This window comes from Anabrus simplex, chromosome 1 (assembly GCF_040414725.1).
Source record: "Anabrus simplex isolate iqAnaSimp1 chromosome 1, ASM4041472v1, whole genome shotgun sequence".
NCBI lineage: Eukaryota > Metazoa > Arthropoda > Insecta > Orthoptera > Tettigoniidae > Anabrus > Anabrus simplex.
Window position 1 is genome coordinate 456587248 of NC_090265.1, and position 18704 is coordinate 456605951.

Here is an 18704-nt window from a genome sequence, read left to right on the forward strand (position 1 = left end):
ACGTTTATTGATATTTAGAATCCACCTGTCCTTGGGTAGGTTTTAGGACCAGTATTATTTCTGAATCGCTGAAGTGACTGGGGGTTTATACGAAACCGAAACCGTGATTTTGCACTTCCACAAAATATACACAACCAAACTTAATGGAAATCTACCTGCCCTAATGTAAATTGATTTCTAACACGTTTTTTCTCATATGCATCATTTCGATAGGAGGATTAATAAGGGATATATCACTAACGGATCTTTTTCAGTACAAGTCCCGGCGGACTTAGCTCAAAAGTGGGTGAGTGTAAAGCATATTTCTTATAAGTGGAGAACTACTGGTGATATTTTAATCATACTTCATATTTATAATACCAATATAAATGGTCCGTTATTGGACATTATACATTTTCCAGCTAACTCATTCCTGGTTGCCAGCGTTTCGCCCTCGTGTGCTAGGTTGGGCTTATCAGTTGGTACCTAGCACACCTACCAAGACGCTGGCTAGTGCATGCCGTGGAGGCCACTGCGTAGGGTACTTGGAGTCACCGGCAGTGCCAATGCACAATGAGAGACTTTGAATCTTTACCAAAAATTGATGCCTGCTTGGTCATCAGATGACATAGATGTTGATTCCCATAGGGAATTTGAAATATTTGTCCCGAATGAGTAAATTTATAATACCAATATAAATGGTCTGTTATTGGACATTATAAATTTTCCAGCTAACTCATTCCTGGTTGCCAGCGTTTCGCCTTCGTGTGCTAGGTTGGGCTCATCAGTTGGTACCTAGCACACCTACCAAGACGCTGGCTAGTGCATACCGTGTAGGCCACTGCGTAGGGTACTTGGAGCCACCGGCAGTGCCAATGCACAATGAGAGACTTTGAATCTTTTCTGAAAATTGATGCCTGCTTGGCCATCAGATGACATAGATGTTGATTCCCATAGGGAATTTGAAATATTTGTCCCAAATGAGTAAATTTATAATACCAATATAAATGGTCTGTTATTGGACATTATAAATTTTCCAGCTAACTCATTCCTGGTTGCCAGCGTTTCGCCTTCGTGTGCTAGGTTGGGCTCATCAGTTGGTACCTAGCACACCTACCAAGGCGCTGGCTAGTGCATACCGTGGAGGCCACTGCGTAGGCTACTTGGAGCCAACGGCTGTGCCAATGCACAATGAGAGACTTTGAATCTTTACCAAAAATTGATGCCTGCTTGCCCATCGGATGACATAGATGTTGATTCCCATAGGGAATCTGAAATATTTGTCCTGAATGAGTAAATTTATAATACCAATATAAATGGTCCATTATTGGACATTATAAATTTTCCAGCTAACTCATTCCTGGCTGCCAGAGTTTCGCGTTTGGTAAAGATTCAAAGATTCATCAGTTGGTACATAGCACAACTACCAAGACGCTGGCTAGTGCATGCCGTGTAGGCCACTGTCTTGGTAGGTGTGCTAGATACCAACTGATGAGCCCAACCTAGCACACGAGGGCGAAACGCTGGCAACCAGGAATGAGTTAGCTGGAAAATTTATAATGTCCAATAACGGACCATTTATATTGGTATTATAAATTTACACATTCGGGACAAATATTTCAGATTCCCTATGGGAATCAACGTCTATGTCATCTGATGGCCAAGCAGCCATCAATTTTCAGTAAAGATTCGAAGTCTCTCATTGTGCATTGGCACTGCCGGTGGCTCCAAGTACCCTACGCAGTGGCCTACACGGTATGCACTAGCCAGCGTCTTGGTAGGTGTGCTAGGTACCAACCGATGAGCCCTACCTAGCACACGAGGGTGAAACGCTGGCAACCAGGAATGAGTTAGCTGGAAAATTTATAATGTCCAATAACGGACCATTTATATTGGTATTATAAATTTACTCCTTCGGGACAAATATTTCACATTCCCTATGGTAATCAACATCTATATCATACTTAGCGTCCAGCTGTCCATAGGTAGGTTTCAAGGTCCATAACATTTCGAATTACCGGACCTGACTGGCGGTTTATAGGATACCGAAACCGTGATTTTGCTACGAAATATACACAACCAAACTTAATGGAAATCTACTTGCCCTAATGTAAATGAATTTCTAAAACATTTTTCTCATGTGCATCCTTTCGATAGGAGGATTAATAAGGGATATATCACTAACGGATTTTTTCAGTACAAGTTCCAGCGGACGTAACTCAAAAGCTGGTGCGTGTAAAGCATATTATATAACTGGAAACTGCTGGAGATATTTCAACCAAATTTCACAATTAGCACCCACCTGTCCAAAAATAGGTTTTGAGGTCCATACCTTTTTAAATTCCCGGAGTTGATTGGGGGTTTATAGAGGAACAAAAACACTGATTTTACTCTTCCACGAAATATGAAAGTCCAACTTGAATGAAAATCTACCTACCTTAATGGATTTTTTCATATGCACCTATTCGATAGGATTACTAAGGGAGATATCATTAACGGGCGGTTCTACAGGCTAAATCCAAAAATGTGCTGCCCATGGATCAGATTTCTTATCTATATAAATAAAACTCGTGACGACAGTGTGTCTGTACATTGACAATTTTGGCGAAATTTTCGTACAGTTATCCGTTTCAGGTGTAATAATGACCATTTGCATATTTTTTAGTTTTGATATCTCTTTGTTTGTGGGTTTGTGAGTGCTTGTGTGAGTTCTTATAACTTGAAAACTACTCGAAATATACGTACCAAACTTTATATTTAGAATCCACCTGTCCTTGAATAGGATTTGGAGCCAATATTATTTCTCAGTCCCTGAATTGACTGGGGGTTTGTGCGAAATGAAGCCGTCATTTTTCTCTCCCACAAAATATACAAGACCATCCTGAATGGAAATATACCTGCCTTAATGGAAATCAATTTCCACAACCTTTTTTCGTTATCATCATTTCGATAGGAGGGTGAATAAGGGAGATATTAACAGACGGCTTTACAGTCTAATTCTCAGTGGAATTAGTCCAAAAGCAGGTGCAATTTGTAACCTATTCATTCAGGATTGTGTTATCAGGTGCATATAACGCCAAGTTATTACTTGGAGTTAGCGTTTATTAAGAAGGTTATTCCATTTATTTATTCGTCAATTTATGTCTAAGAAAAGACTGTATATAACGAACGTTTAAAAAAATGTTATTTCCGTTATCACATCGTCGCTGCCGGGACAAAACCTCCTATGTGAAATATTTTAGCTTAGAACTTTGGCCGGTAAGGTTCTGTCATCTAAGGTGCAATATTGTGTGAATATAGTCAAGGCATTCACGCTCTTCATAATGTATGTGCTGCGGGTCAGTATATCTCAAAAAATATCATCACATAGGAGGTTTTTCCCCGGCAACGACGATATGCCGTATACCTATTTATTGTATGACGGTAAGTAATGGGGATGCTAACGAAAAATGGGATTTTTAGTCCAAGACCTCTTGGTGCATTTCACTTCCCGGTGGGTTAACGAGATGAACTAAAGAGCTATTTTCCTCTTTTGGACAGAACAGATAATAAGGGAAGTTATTATCAACGATGTGTTTCATGAACCTAAAGCCAGAGCGCCTCACCCGTTGTCAGAGAAGCAAAATGTTTAACCGAGAAGCATGGAGAATTTCGCACAATTTTGGACCTGGAACTGTGCCGTACGGTAAAGTTTCTAATCGTCTTCATTCTGTCTCGACTTTGTTGATCTTTATCGTACCTACTTCACGTCACTGCCACGTGCATTCGTAGAAAAATGTAAGTTAACATGCGGTATTAAACGTTCTGATACAGGCATGTAAAATGAAATGGCGTATGGCTTTTAGTGCTGGGAGTGCCCGAGGACATGTTCGGCTCGCCAGGTGCAGGTCTTTTGAATTGACTCCCGTAGGCGACCTGTGCGTCATGATGAAGATGAAATGATGATGAAGACGACACATACACCCAGCCGTCGTGTCAGCGAAATTAACCAATGCTGGTTAAAATTCCCTACCCTACCTGGAATCGAACCCGGGACCCCTGTGGCAAAAGACAAGCACGCTAACCATTTATCCATAGAGCCGGACTACAGGCATGTAAATTCGCATGTTTTAATAAAAAAAAGAGATGTAATACATTACAAATTCCCATGCGAACTACAAATGTTAGTCTATTTTAATAAAAGTATAGTTACCCTCACGACACAATTATTTATATTAAAAGCTACAAACCATTTTGAAGCTGATTTTAGGATAACATAAAGGGTGAATCTATAAAGTAAACACAAATACAACTTCATTTGGTCTAGCGGGAAGAAGTATGGAAATGTAGTAAACTATTATAAAGACGGGAAACTGTCGATGATATGACTATGATTTATTATAAGCACCAGTCATTTTGGTATACGAGTAACTTGTGCCAAACAATTTCAGTTCATATAATTCCAGTTTATATGATTTTGGAAGAAAACCATTAATTGTGAACTTTAAATTGTTTTTTAATTGGAATCAAGGCACTTTCCTCAAAAGAGGACATAACTGTTTAATGAGTTAAACGCGTCATGGTACTCGACCGAACTCTCAGTGCGTGTTAATCATTGGTATGTCAACCGGGTCAGTTGGCCATGTGGTTAGGGGCGCGCAGCTCTGAGCTTGCATCCGGGAGATAGTGGGTTCGAATCCCACTGTCGGCAACCCTGACGATGGTTTTCCGTGGTTTCCCATTTTCACACCAGGCAAATGCTGGGTCTGTACATTAATTAAGGCCAGGGTTGATTCCTTCCCGCTCCTAGGCTTTTCCTGCCCCGTCGTCGCCATAAGACCTATCTGTGTCGGTGTGACGTAAAGCAACTAGGAAAAAAAAAAAGAAAAAAAAGGTATATCGAAGTTGTTGCACATCAGCGTCTAAGAGATCATGTGGAACAATCGTTACAAGAAAATGAACATTCGGTGGAACAAAGAGTTTATGTTCTGTAAAGAGTGTGCAGAGAAAGGTACAGGGGAAGACATACTTCACGGAGAGGACGCTCTTGACGTCTGACACTGACGTACGTATATGCTAGAGAATAACCTCCATCGTGTAATAATGTTAGAAAGTGATTGTTCTGCATTATTTGCAGCGTTAGTGCAGCGTTGGTGAACAGTAACTCACTCTCTAATGTTTCTTATTATTACAGTGTGGCCCGAGAGCATGTAAATATCTCCAAAGGCTACAGTGGACAAACCATCACAAGACTGCCATGCAGATGCTAATACGAAATTGTACGTCGAACAGGATAGTGGGAAGAACAAGTTGCAGCCAATAAATTACGTCTTATTTTTCTTTAACAATCTGCTTTACGTCGCACCGATGCAGATAGGTCTTATGGCGACGATGGAATACAGTAAAATAAAAGTTTTCAAAGGTCCACCTTTCCAATACAGTAATGTTTCATTATTTCATTATAATGTGCCATCATCGGCCCTAGATGCAAATTGAATAATTATATTCACATACCTAAAGCAACCTAAAACACATTTTAAAACACATTACTAGCATCTATGATGGTACATGAAATGAGTTAAAATTATGGTAAAATTTGAAATGCTGCGGTATAAAGTTCTTATAGCGACTTCGCCGCAAATTTTATATAATATTGTGTAGTCCATTCTGTGTATCTACAGGTTAAGTGAGTTGGCACTTGTTCACTTAAATTAGGTGGTTCCAAAGAAGTTGAATAGGTCTAATGGAGATCGCAGTGTGACCTGAGATTGAGCGGTTAACTTTACGCCCGGCCACCTTTGCCCCGAGGAATTAACCGGTTACTCATTTTTGGTGTAGGCTGAGCAAACCTCAGGGCCATACGCACCTCCGACTTCCTAATGGGGATTCGAAACCATGTCCTCTCGGGCGAATCGAGCACGCCTTTACCGCCTCGTCCAGGCAGCCCCTCAGAAAATGCATGGAATAAGTTAATGCAATATAGCAAAGCTGTTTGCACGGCCGGTTTTAGGTTGGTTTGGGAGACTAAATGTTGGTTAAGGTACTGAAAGTTTGTAGGAAAGGGGACATATTTACATGCACAACAAAAATTATACACACATTATATCTGAAAGGAAGGCTAAAAGAACTACTGTAAATATCATACCTCTTTGGCTAAGACTTTCGTTTTGGTTACAGCAAATCAGGTACTCATTGTTTTTTTCCTCGCAGTATGTTCCGTTTACACCGTATACGTAGCCACATGTAACTTCAGGACATTCTGCTGCTCTGACACACTTTCCCAGCTTTCCACCTGGCAGCTGACAGCTTGTATTCACTGAAAAATTTCAACAAGAAAAATACAAAATTCAAAATGACCAGTCGAGAATTGTAGGTAGATGGATTCAGGTGTTGGTCCAAAAGAAACCATCTCCAATGTTGTTTAGGTTTATTGTTTCTTGACGTGAAACGCCATTCAAGTTGGAATCGCGAGTCTCCGGCTAAAACTCGTTGTGACGCAAGATATATGGGAATGGTTTATGTATTATGTCGAACTAAAAGGATGGATGCACAATAATAATTGACCATGGTAGTTGACTTAATGTGAATAACATCACCATTAGATAGCCGTGCAATTCATCATCATCATCATCATCTGTTTACCCTCCAGGTTCGGTTTTTCCCTCGGACTCAGCGAGGGATCCCACCTCTACCGCCTCAAGGGCAGTGTCCTGGAGCTTCAGACTCTCGGTCGTGGGATACAACTGGGGAGTATGACCAGTACCTCGCCCAGGCGGCCTCACCTGCTATGGTGAACAGGGGCCTTGTAGGGGGATGGGAAGATTGGAAGGGATAGGCAAGGATGAGGGAAGGAAGCGGCCGTGGCCTTAAGTTAGGTACCATCCCGGCATTCGCCTGGAGGTGAAGTGGGAAACCACGGAAAACCACTTCGAGGATGGCTGAGGTGGGAATCGAACCCACCTCTACTCAGTTGACCTCCCGAGGCTGAGTGGACCCCGTTCCAGCCCTCGTACCACTTTTCAAATTTCGTGGCAGAGCCGGGAATCGAACCCGGACCTCCGGGGGTGGCAGCTAATCACGCTAACCACTACACCACAGAGGCGGCGTAGCCGTGCAATTAAGGTACTGTATGATTATGTGGTCAAAAGTCAGTTACCGGGCATTGTAAACTGGCGTGGATTCATTGTCCAGAAGCAGGAGAAGAGTGTTATGATTTGTATATATCATGAACACCATAAATTAAAATATTACTGTAAACAAGAAGGATTGTCTGAAAATTGACGAAATTTGGCATAATATATTGTAACCGTTCATCACCATGCCATAGGCAAGTTAAGAGGTTTAGTTAATTATATATGCCGTTTTCCGCAACATTCTGTGACATATAGCGTAGTAATTAGCAGGCTACATGCCGAACCGGGATGTGATTTGCTATACCCCAGCCCCAAGGGAGCAGTTTCCTGCGCTGTAACCAGAAAAAGGATAGCGCAGTATTGCTAATTCTTGAAATCGCGCTCTCTCTTCGAGAAGAGATGACGCTACGCGTGGAGATGGAGGTTGTTGGAGACTGGGCTGAGTTAAGGTGTGTTAACCCCTGAGAAATAAATGTCCTCTACTAATTCAACACCGCATTCATTAGTGCCACTTCACCATAATTTACTAAAAAGAGGAAGAAGAAGAACACCTTCATCTGAAATAGTTTTTGGAAATTTATGAGTCAGGTCTCATTCGAACTGATGCATTTAATGCTAACTGTTGATGCATATAAATGCAATACTTTAATAGTGGATCGGTAATGACGCTTGTCAAACAGTAGTACGTAGATTAAAGATGACTGCTGAAATCTGACAACGTGTGGAAAAAGGTGGGAGATCTTGCGTGATGAACCATGACGCGTGATTTTCTAAAAGGACGCTGTTGAGATTGTGAATGACCCACTGATCGCTTTGGTTTTCTATGTGTTCAGTAGAAAGTAGAGGTCATAAGCTATAATTTGATTGTTATCACGTCGCTGAAAGATTCCGATTACCGGACCTCAATTTCAGCAGGGGCATAATTTACTTCCCCCTGATCACTTTGTTTGTGTAGCTGCAGTACTAACACGTTAGGAGTGAACTTAGATATCAATTTATGAAGTGTTGTGTCATAGAAGAAAAACACATCAGCGCTAAATAAGCCGTGTGGTACAAGAAAAAATACAGTATTTATGAATAGAAGCCTTATCTCAATATTCAATATTTCGAACATTAACGACAGTCAGTTGCGGTCCATGGTGCAATAATCAGTGAAAGGTTAAACGCGTCAGTTTGGTTAGAGGTAGTGAGACAGCTAATTACATCCAGTAATTACTAATGACCGATCCAAAGCATTTTAAGAGTGAGTCACGTTCAATAAAATTAAATAAATGACAAAATTAGCGTTTGCGTACTCCATGGACACTCGTGGTGATAGACTGTGTGATTAATGGGGAAATGAACAGTGATTTCTACAAACTTGCCACTATTTGCATTAATCTATTTAAAATTAAGAGTGGGTCTTGTCACATGTAGATTCCTTTGAAAAGTACATAAACAGTGTTTATTAACTGATTCCCCATTTTTGCCTGTATGTTTGTGAGTGATCGTCGAACCCCGAGATCTGGAGACTACAAGAATCGCGCCTAAGTATCTGCGATCATTTTCTACACGCAACGTCCAGAGACTCAACTAAAAAGACCACAGTTCGAGACATCGATCGTGGTAGTGTGAAGAGGAAGCAAGGACTATCAGAGAGAAGAACATTCATTATGGTCGTGTAAAAATCCAAGGTGAACCTCGAGATAACGGCAAACCATACCCAGTATTTGATAAGTACAACTGATTTTTAATATATAAAAGCACGAGATTTGCATGCCAGTAGCAATTTTTATTTTGTAAATATTAAAATGTATGATTAATAATACTGAATGTATGGAACACCATACGCGTGTGACTGGAAAAAGATTTATTATTTTAGTTGGGATTTTCAAGTGTTTTAAGAATAATCATTGATATTTAGCAAGTTCATTTGCATGAATTATTATATAGATTCCATAAATTCTTAGTGTAGATGAAGCACACATTTGGGAAGAATGGCGATTTAGCTAAACTTATATTTTATAGTAATATTATTATCTGGTAAAGATTTCCATAGTACTTTGTATATAAATGTTTGCTTCAAGGTGATTCAGGTATTTATAAATCCCGTATGATAACAGATGATCATTGAAGATGTCCTAAACCGAGGTATTTTGTGAAGTGTATATATATATATATATATATATATATATATATATGCGAGAAGAATTAAATAACCTGTAAGAATGGAGTCTTCTATGTAAATTAATAGAATGGATTTGAGATGCGGTGGTATGATATGGAAGGGTGAAGCTGTAACCTGTTGTGTTGTTGGAGTGATAAAAGATAATAATAATTGTGGCTGTTGTGAGATATTGAATTGGGCTGAATATATAGCCAAATAATGAATAATAAGAAGTAATGGCTCTCAAATGAACACGTATTTGATAACGAGCCGAGATGATATATGAAAGAAAGTAAGAGAGAAAGAAAGAAAGAAATGAGAAGTTCAATATGTTTTTGTAGCCACGGAGCTGGACACACAGCTATTGTCATGGTTGACAGTTTTATGATACGGGCAGACTTAGGGTCGAGGAAGACTCTGTAGTTTCCAGCAAAGCTTAATGTTTACCGGCGGGATCCTTTCATTCGCCAGAGCATTCTCAATTCCTTTCTAATGGTACGTTATGAGTAATGCGGATAATTTTCTGATTTTGCGAAGGATAGATCCATTCCTATGTTTATGCATTAAATTAGCTCGTGATCAGAGTTTTAAATTTTTACCTTGGAAGCAGGAGTACCTGAGTTCAATTCATGTTGGAACGAAGAATTTATGCTGATACTATGGCTTGATTATGCCGTGTCTTCAAGATGTATTGTGTGAAATATGTTTGATATTTTTTCTATGTAATGTGTTTACGTGTTTTATTATTCCCCAGTGGGTTCTGTGGTGATGGGTTCGATTCCAGCGTTGGCGGATTTTTCTTTGAATATAATTTGTTAGGTAAACCCAGGATACACCTATGTGTTCAGTGTAAATATATAATTGTCATGGTCAAATGGACCATATGTTTGATATGCGGCGATTCAATCTCGTGTGTAAAGTTGATGTACTAGTGATTTCATTCCAAATCATGATGATTAATAATTAATTAAAGATATGTTTAATTAATGTCGATTTATGATAATTAATTAATCAACAGAATGGATGCGATTTAATATCCATTTTTGATTAGCTTATTTGTATTAGATGCCATTTAATATCATTGTTATAAATAAATAAAATCACGTGTCAGTGTGTATTAATCAAATGACTTGAGGTATGTCAAGGACCAACTACGACTGTGAATAAACTACAAGGAAATGAAGGCATACCATGTATATAATTTTTGCATCAGTCTTGATTGTTTATTTGCTCATATGTTGAAATACGGCATCATCTCGTGTGGTTTCTATCAGTATAATAAAATGTTTAGAAAAATATATTCTTCTCATTTAATAATTGTAGTGTATTCCTCTCACATTATAGAGAATCCTAATTTCATTATATTTTATGTAGTGCCTATTTTCTTTTCGAACATTCCATCGCCCGTATGCTTCGTGAGTTCAGCCGGAGACGCAATGAAAGTAGGGAGGACGAGACTTCAAACCTGGTAAGTGACTTCTGAAGGTTCTCATCCAACAATTCCATCTATACATATGTTTGTGAAACCAAATTATGTAATAACTGCCCTAAATGACTCAGTATGGGTACAATATAAGCATGTCCAAATATAGTACTAACTAGCTGTAGGACCCGGCGCTCCCCGGTTACCTTTCTTTTAGAAAATTTAATTTTAGGCTCTGTATTCCCTGGTAATTATCTGTGACTGGAAGTTTTGTATATTTCTTTATTATGGCATTGATTGATTTTTTGCGAACTATTTTATACTTTCAGAGTTATTGTTACGTCTTTAATTTTATGTTGCGCGAGCTCGATAGCTGCAGTCGCTTAAGTGCGGCCAGTATCCAGTAATCGGGAGATAGTGGGTTCGAATCCCACTGTCGGTAGCCCTGAAGATGGTTTTCCGTCGTTTCCCATTTTCACACCAGGCAAATGTTGGGGCTGTACCTTAATGAAGGCCACGGCCGCTTCCTTCCCATTCCTAGGCCTTTCCTATCCCATCGTCGCCATAAGACATATCTGTGTCGGTGCGACGTAAAGCAAATAGCAGCAAAAAATATATGTTGTACACTATTTTGTTGTTACTTTGTCCTAGTAGTCACCCAGATTGTCTGGGAAGTAGTTGATTCTTTCAAATAAATAATAAAGAAAGTGATAACTGTGTGCATGTGTTTACAAGTCGTGCTATATATATGACTAGCTGATGTACCCGGGCTTCGCTACGGGATTCTACATTGTATATACAGAATTCTAGGTCAGATAGTGTACACGTTGTGAGCAAGACTGATTGTATAGCTCTTAATGTTACCCTAGAAACGCGACGGGAAAGTCACCAAACGTCTTTTCTCATATGAGGACTGGGTTAGGTAATTTTCATTGTAATGATAGGCCCGCTTGCCTACCATCAGTCACAATCAGGTTGGGGAATTTCATTATAATGGCAGACACTCACTCTCCACCTGCCTGTTTACATCCTCAAAAAGACTATCTTAGTGGTTTTCCCAACTGAAATGAACATAGGTCATTACAATGACGTCAGTAGAAATGGTGAGAGTAAAAGCAACGCTTTCATATGAAATACTCGATCAAATTAAAAACCACACATTTTCTCACTTTTAACGAACAGTTCTGCGCTGCCGATCTAACAGTCCAAAGTTCTAGAGCTGGAAAGACCAGGCCGCAGACAGTCGTGATCCGTCAACACTCTTCGTCTTTTTTCGGGGGGAAGGTTCGAATAGTGGACAGTTGCAGGGTAACTATGCCCTTTTACTAATCTGTTTCCTAGGAGTACCCGATGAGTCGGAAAATCTCAATTCACTACCCTGGCGGCGGAAAATCTGACTTGGATGCAAATTTTTCCTGCAAGCCAGAGGAGAAACGCCCTCTTTACTGCTAATTTGGAATGAAATGAATGTAGATTTTAATAAAAGTGAAGAGGAAGAAGCTCTTCTTAAGAAACGGCTCTTTCTGGCTTGAATTTTGGGTTATTTAGTGTATTGTGGTGATATAATTTGGAATAGGCCTAATTTGTCATTCTAGACCAGGTCATACTACTTCTTCTACTACTACTACTACTACTACTACTACTACTACTACTACTACTACTACTACGCTGCGTTAAGTGTGCACACTGCTCATTCAAAACAGCGTGTCAATGTAGGGATAGAATAGATGGAATACTATGATGAACCAGTGTGTTACGTACCTGCAGTGTCAGAAAATGTATGAACCAGAACAATGGCATGCTAAAGAAGAACGTTTTCTAACTCCCCAGCTATTTCCTCCAATATACAGTCAGACAGTTACACTCGGTATGCTGCAGTAATCCCAATGGTCAGTGTAATATTGTTATTGTTAATGTTATTGTTGATCAATGTTACGCGCTTTCTTTTAGTTTTCTTCCGACTCTTATCATAGTCGGCACGGTAAAACTGAATAAAACATAAATGACCGGAAATTGTATTCTCTATAACTTTTGTTATGTAGTACTTTTCGATGGTACCAATAAAATAGGTATTAAAATTCAATTTTAGGCTCCTTCCCCTAAACAACAATTTAATCCAGGGTGAATGAAATGGTTTATAACTTAGATTGTAGTTTCTTATTCCCGCACTCTATATACCGATTTTCATCAAATTCTGTTAACCCATTTTAACGTGCCTCGCCGTTGATATGGACTTAGCAACAAAAATACAAATTCATGAATATCTGTGTTATCATAGCCGGTACGGTAACAATGTATGTCACATATGATCGGAAATTTAATTCTATATAACTTTAGTCATGCAATATTTATCGATAGGGCCACTAATAATATACATATTTGAGAGTTAAATTTTAGGCCTTCTCCTAAACTACCATTTCACTCAGTGTGAATAAGATGATTTATAGCCTAGATTATAGCGGCTCAACCCCCGACTTTACATACCGATTTTCATTAAATTCTCTTCAGCCGGTTTCTCGTGAAGCGTGTACATACATACATACATACATACATACATACATACATACATACATACAGACAGACAGACAGACAGACAGACAGACAGACAGACAGACAGACAGACAGACAGACAGACAGACAGACAGACAGACAGACAGACATACAGACATTACGGAAAATTAAAAAGTGCATTTCCTTTTTACTGTGGACATGACTGATACAGAAATACCATTCTTTTCCAATTCTTAGTAACGTACAGACAAAACTCCTATTTTATATATATATATATATAGATAGATGTACACGATTGGGACTGTCACCAATCAGCCTAGTGACCCCGAATTTATGGATTCAGCACGAATCTCGGCCATTTTGGACCTTTCATTTTCACCCCTTGTCAACTCGCATGTCGATATAGGTTTAATTTGTAAATGGCACCAAGTGTGTCACAATTAATTCAACTCAGCGATCCAGAAAACGATGGATTCGACGGTAAGATTGGTCATTTTTGATTATTTCTATATGTCACCCCCTGACCTAGGGGTGTTAGGGGTTTCCTACTCCAGCAGTATTTTTTTTCCAGACAGTAACTAACATATGTACAAAGTTTGGTAGACAGCTATGCTGGAACATACACACATTCTCCTTCATTTTGGCATCATTTCTTTCGCCCCTTCTCATCCCCATGCCGATGGGGATTGAACTTGGACTTAAATGACATACTTAGTGTCACTATTCATCTCAACGACCCCACAGTAGATACAGTATATGCACTCATGTTCATAAAAAATAGAACACCTTGAAAGACCAGAAATAGGAAGTTCATATTCACAGGACATGTTCATTAGTATGTTCTGCAGAAACGATTGGCATTTCAGGGATCTAGGTTCAGCATGTGTCCTGTTGCCTAGTAGGCACTGGGTCCTTCATAGGCACGGATAACTTGTTCCATGCGTGATGGCATCGACGCGTACAAAGCGTGAATGGCGTCCTGGGGTATAGCCATCCATGCTGCATTCACCTGATTCCACAGTTCATCTTTTGTGGTTGCCGTTGAGTCACAGCGCCGCACCCGTCATTTCACCATATCCCACACATTTTCGATTGGCGACAAGTCCGGTGATCAGGTGGGCCAGGGCAACAGTCAGGCATTCTGTTGAACCCATAATTCTACGATGAGAAAATTATTTTTTTCTTTTCTCAATATTTATTTCGAATAAAAGTTACTTGTTTGAGAGCGGCCATGTTTGCATTTCATGAGTCTGGCTGTCTCGTGGGAACGAGCTCACCGTGTCGGGCCGGCCGCAAGCTCGTGAAATACCGTGACACTTCGGTGGACTTCGAATATTCAACAATTTTTCTTCTTCGTAACGAGAGATTTTGGCAACACAGTAAGTCCAGAAATAAAGAATCTAAATTATTCTTAAACCCTACGTGAAGACAGAACCCCCAGGGTAAAAATAAATGCAGTTAAGCCTAGAGATAAATCCGCGTCCGACCCGCGGACTACCGACACGTGCCAAGGTCGATGAATGAAGAAAACCCGCGAAACGCCCGCGCAGAAATAATTTATTTCACCTGTTGCGAGTATGGGAAAATTATGAAATTAACACAGAAATAAATCGTACGTCTGTCCGAAGTTATGGAACAAATTTCAGGAAAATCGGTCTATTGGATGCGGAATTAGCATATTGCACAACCAAGCTTCATGGTGTGAGTAGCGTCATCCCATAGAGTATAAAAGAAATCTTCCTCCGTATATTTCTCAGTGTCTGTCTGGTTTCTGGAGCGGCGGATCCCGCGTCACTCGTCGGCAGAAAAGTGTGAAAAATTTGGTCTCCAAATAACTTATTACATGTTCGTGGCTATGGTTAAATATACTGTTAGAAATGGAAGATGATAGGAATTTTCTGAGCCGCCGCTAATGGAAACTTTGAAGGTGTAGAAGTAATTGAATTTCTCTCGGTATTCAGTGTGTGTTTGTTAAAGAGGAAATACTGTGACACTTCGGTGGACTTCGAATATTCAACAATTTTTCAAATTCAAGAAATTCTTCGTAACGAGAGATTTTGGCAACACAGTAACTCCAGAAATAAAGAATCTAAATTAATCTTAAACCCTACGTGAAGACAGAACCTTGGGGTTTAGTAGGGTGAAGGAGGCAGCGGTCTTGTGAACGCAGTAGATGTGGTCATTTGAGCAGAGTGTTCGTCGCTTGCTAAACGTTTGAAAGTGCGTTGGAAAGTGTTGTGTAATTTAAGTTGTATGTATGAGAAGATGATGATAAATTTAGCCATGGAAGGCTAAAATAAACGAGGTTTGCTGGTTAACTGCAGCCAGAATCCAGGACGATGGCTACGATTGCAGGTCTGTGAATATTTTGTATCAATGTTGTAGTTAGATTATTGTTTGTCCCTACCAATTTTCATTACGTGTGTTGGGTTGATATTTTGTAATGATCAGGAAAAGATATTGTATTTCTGGTCAGCGTGTGAAAATCTTTAGTGTTGTAAAATTCACATCAAGAAACTATAAAATGCGAAGTTTAAATCTTATGTTAATATTCTTTGAGATATTGTCCGAATTGAGAAAAATTACGAAGGTGATCATGATAAAGTAGTCGTGGCGAGTGTCTTAATTTCGAATATCGTTTGAAGTCAGATTTTTTGGCGAAATAATAATAATAATAATTATAATAATAATAAAAATAATTGTGGCCAGTATCCAGTATTCGGGAGATAGTAGGTTCGAACCCCACTATCGGCAGCCCTGAAAATGGTTTTCCGTGGTTTCCCATTTTCACACCAGGCAAATGCTGGGGCTGTACCTTAATTAAGGCCACGGCCGCTTCCTTCCCACTCCTAGCCATTTCCTGTCCCATCGTCGCCATAAGACCTATCTGTGTCGGTGCGACGTAAAGCAACTAGCAAAAAAATTATAATAATAATAATGTTTACCGCGGGGTAAAATTTTCCTATGTTAAAAGTGGATTTAACAAGTATGTTCTACGAGATTTTCGGGTGTCTAGAATATTCCAGTGAAATCCGATAAAGTTATGTTTCATTCATGGGAAGTAAAATTTTGTGGCATCGTGTATGTCGATAAGGAAAAATCACGGTATGTTGTTGTATTCTCGAGGTCCGGAAGTTGTAATAACAGTAAAATAAAAAGGTGTATTTTTATAAAAGTCGTTTGTCACGAGAGGGAGGTTTGAAAAAATCTTGAAATATAAGAAAATGGATTGGGAGCGAAGAATTTATATATGTTGAGATAAGAGTTGTAGGAATGTTGAAGGCAGAGAAAGCCTGTATATTTCATATAATACCGCCATGAGAAGGCGATGAGAATGAATTTTTGAGACAGGCTATATTTGCCGAATGTTAAGAATTTTTGAGACAGGCTGTATATTAAATGTGAGATTTATGGGGCAGGCTGTAGTATATTCCGCTAACAATCCGAAAGCTGGGACCTGGAGAAGGTCGGTTCGAGATAATTATTGTGTGAAGCACAGAAAATTTCAAATAAGATCCCAAGTGAAAAACGATTTGGTGAAGATGGTAACTCTTGGTAGTAAAAATTCAAGTGACTAGTTACGTAAGTCAATATAATGAATATCAGAATAATAGGACCTCAAGGATAGAAGAGCATTTTGAATACGCGGTTGGTGTTGTTTGACTGCGATGACAAGTTTCCAATCAGTAAAGTTCATAAATTACAAGGCGGTAATTTATCATTAAATCGGAATCATTTGTGGAATGATATACTGGACGTTTTAAAGCGATATGTTTGGCTGTGTAGATTCATTGGGTTTCGTTTCACTGGATAGTCATGGATACGAATGTTTGGAAAATGACGGTAGGCGATTTGAGGGCCTGACCCTAAATTATAGTATGGATTTTTGCGATGGTGATGATTATTGTTGGGCGGTAGTCAAGAAGTGTCATACGTGTGTTGGAAGTCATTATTCTTTCCTAAACTTCATTGCGCATGCTGAGACCTTGTGAGTCGTGGATTGTTCGCCATGCGATGTTTATTTTCAATTTCACGTTTAGTCACAAGATAGGGATTTACTGCATTTTCCGACTTGCGTTTGTTCTTTGGCAAGAGTTGTATCGTTGTGTGTTATTAGTTTCGACCAGATTTTCAGCTGAAATATTTAAGAATTTGTTTGAAATTACGATTTCGCCTGATATGCTAGGGGAAGCGTATACGACCCAGTTTCCGCCCGACAATAAATTTAAGACGTCACATGTTGTTCTAGGAGTATACCGATGATGAGACGTCCTAGTCCACGCTCAACGATAGAATTAGGAAGGTACGTGTACATAGAGGTTAGTGTTAGGTTGTACTGACGTTAAGTAGGACCGACGTTAGGTCTGGGATGTCAGCTGTACATACTCAAGACTTAGATTAGATGTTTTGCGAAGTGACCTGATCGAAGGTAGTGTCTGCAGTAGAATACGAAATGTGAAGAGAGTTAGCTCGGTAATAACGAGGCCAAGCTTGTGCGCATCCCTAAACAGCTGGAAGGTGTTTACCTAATATTATGGAACCGCTATCGGCAAAATGAGTGTTGTCCAATATTGGATACTGAGCTAGCGGTGATTGAATATTTACTGCAGTGCGCCATGCGTGTTGAGTTCAAATAACTTCGGTATTTTATTTTATTTTACGGACATAATTGTTTTGTAGTTCTGATGTCCGTTTCGCTTTGATAGTGTGCATGTTGACACTCAACATATTAGTGTGAGACTTGAGTTACGAATGCGGATTCGATTCGTCAGCCAGTAATATATTTTATTTTCGATCTTTGTCGTTCTTTCATTTTTATACGTAGTTGAGTTTGATAAATTGATAACTTGTAGGTAGTGTGTTGGAACAAACAATAAGTAGATGGATCTGTGAGGGTAGTAATTGTTAAGTAGGAAAGAATTCAGTTTGTTTATTTTTTTCCATGTGGACTTGTAATTTTATTAAGCGTAATGTAGCCATTCATAACCTGAAAGTCGGTTTTATAATAATATTTTACAAGTGATTTACCACTTTTTAATTAACTTCAGTGTTTGGCATTTCTTCTAAATGCGTGATGAATAAGTGTTTCCTGCATTTCGCAGTTTTGTTCCTTCAGAACGACGTAACGTAAGATCTTCACGGATCGTGTTGTTGTTGGTTCCTTCTGAACAGCTGTTCGGGTGATGAACGTTTAGCATCGGGTTTATTTTATCACTTAAGGGTGTCATGAAATGACAAATACATGGTGGAATTTTGTTTCAATTGTGAATGCTGCTGTTAATTGGTAGTGAACACCATGCTTTCCAATAATATTTCGCAACCTATCCAAAGCAACTGATAGTCAATTTGGTTTGGTTAAGGGTGCATTCGGCGGGTGTTCCATATCCGAAAGGGTATTCGACTGGTGGATAACCTTAATTAAGAGTAAATCAGGCGTTCTACGTGCTGAAGGTCAGATTTCCCACGAATCGTGTGAATTAATTCTCAGTTATCGTTTGGATTAATAGGTGCCCGAATGTTCAGGTTTTCTTTT

The 18704-nt window shown here is 39.3% G+C and overlaps 1 protein-coding gene across 5 annotated transcripts in view; it reads right to left on the minus strand.

Moving 5' to 3' along the window:
* Positions 1-18704, minus strand: part of LOC136856946 (uncharacterized) — a 317012-nt gene that overhangs the window by 88264 nt on the left and 210044 nt on the right. For all 5 annotated transcript variants that reach the window (XM_067135234.2, XM_067135233.2, XM_068225017.1 and 2 more), the window contains one exon: positions 6104-6274. In XM_067135234.2, the coding sequence (XP_066991335.2) occupies positions 6104-6274 (171 nt within the window). The remainder of the gene's footprint in view (positions 1-6103; positions 6275-18704) is intronic.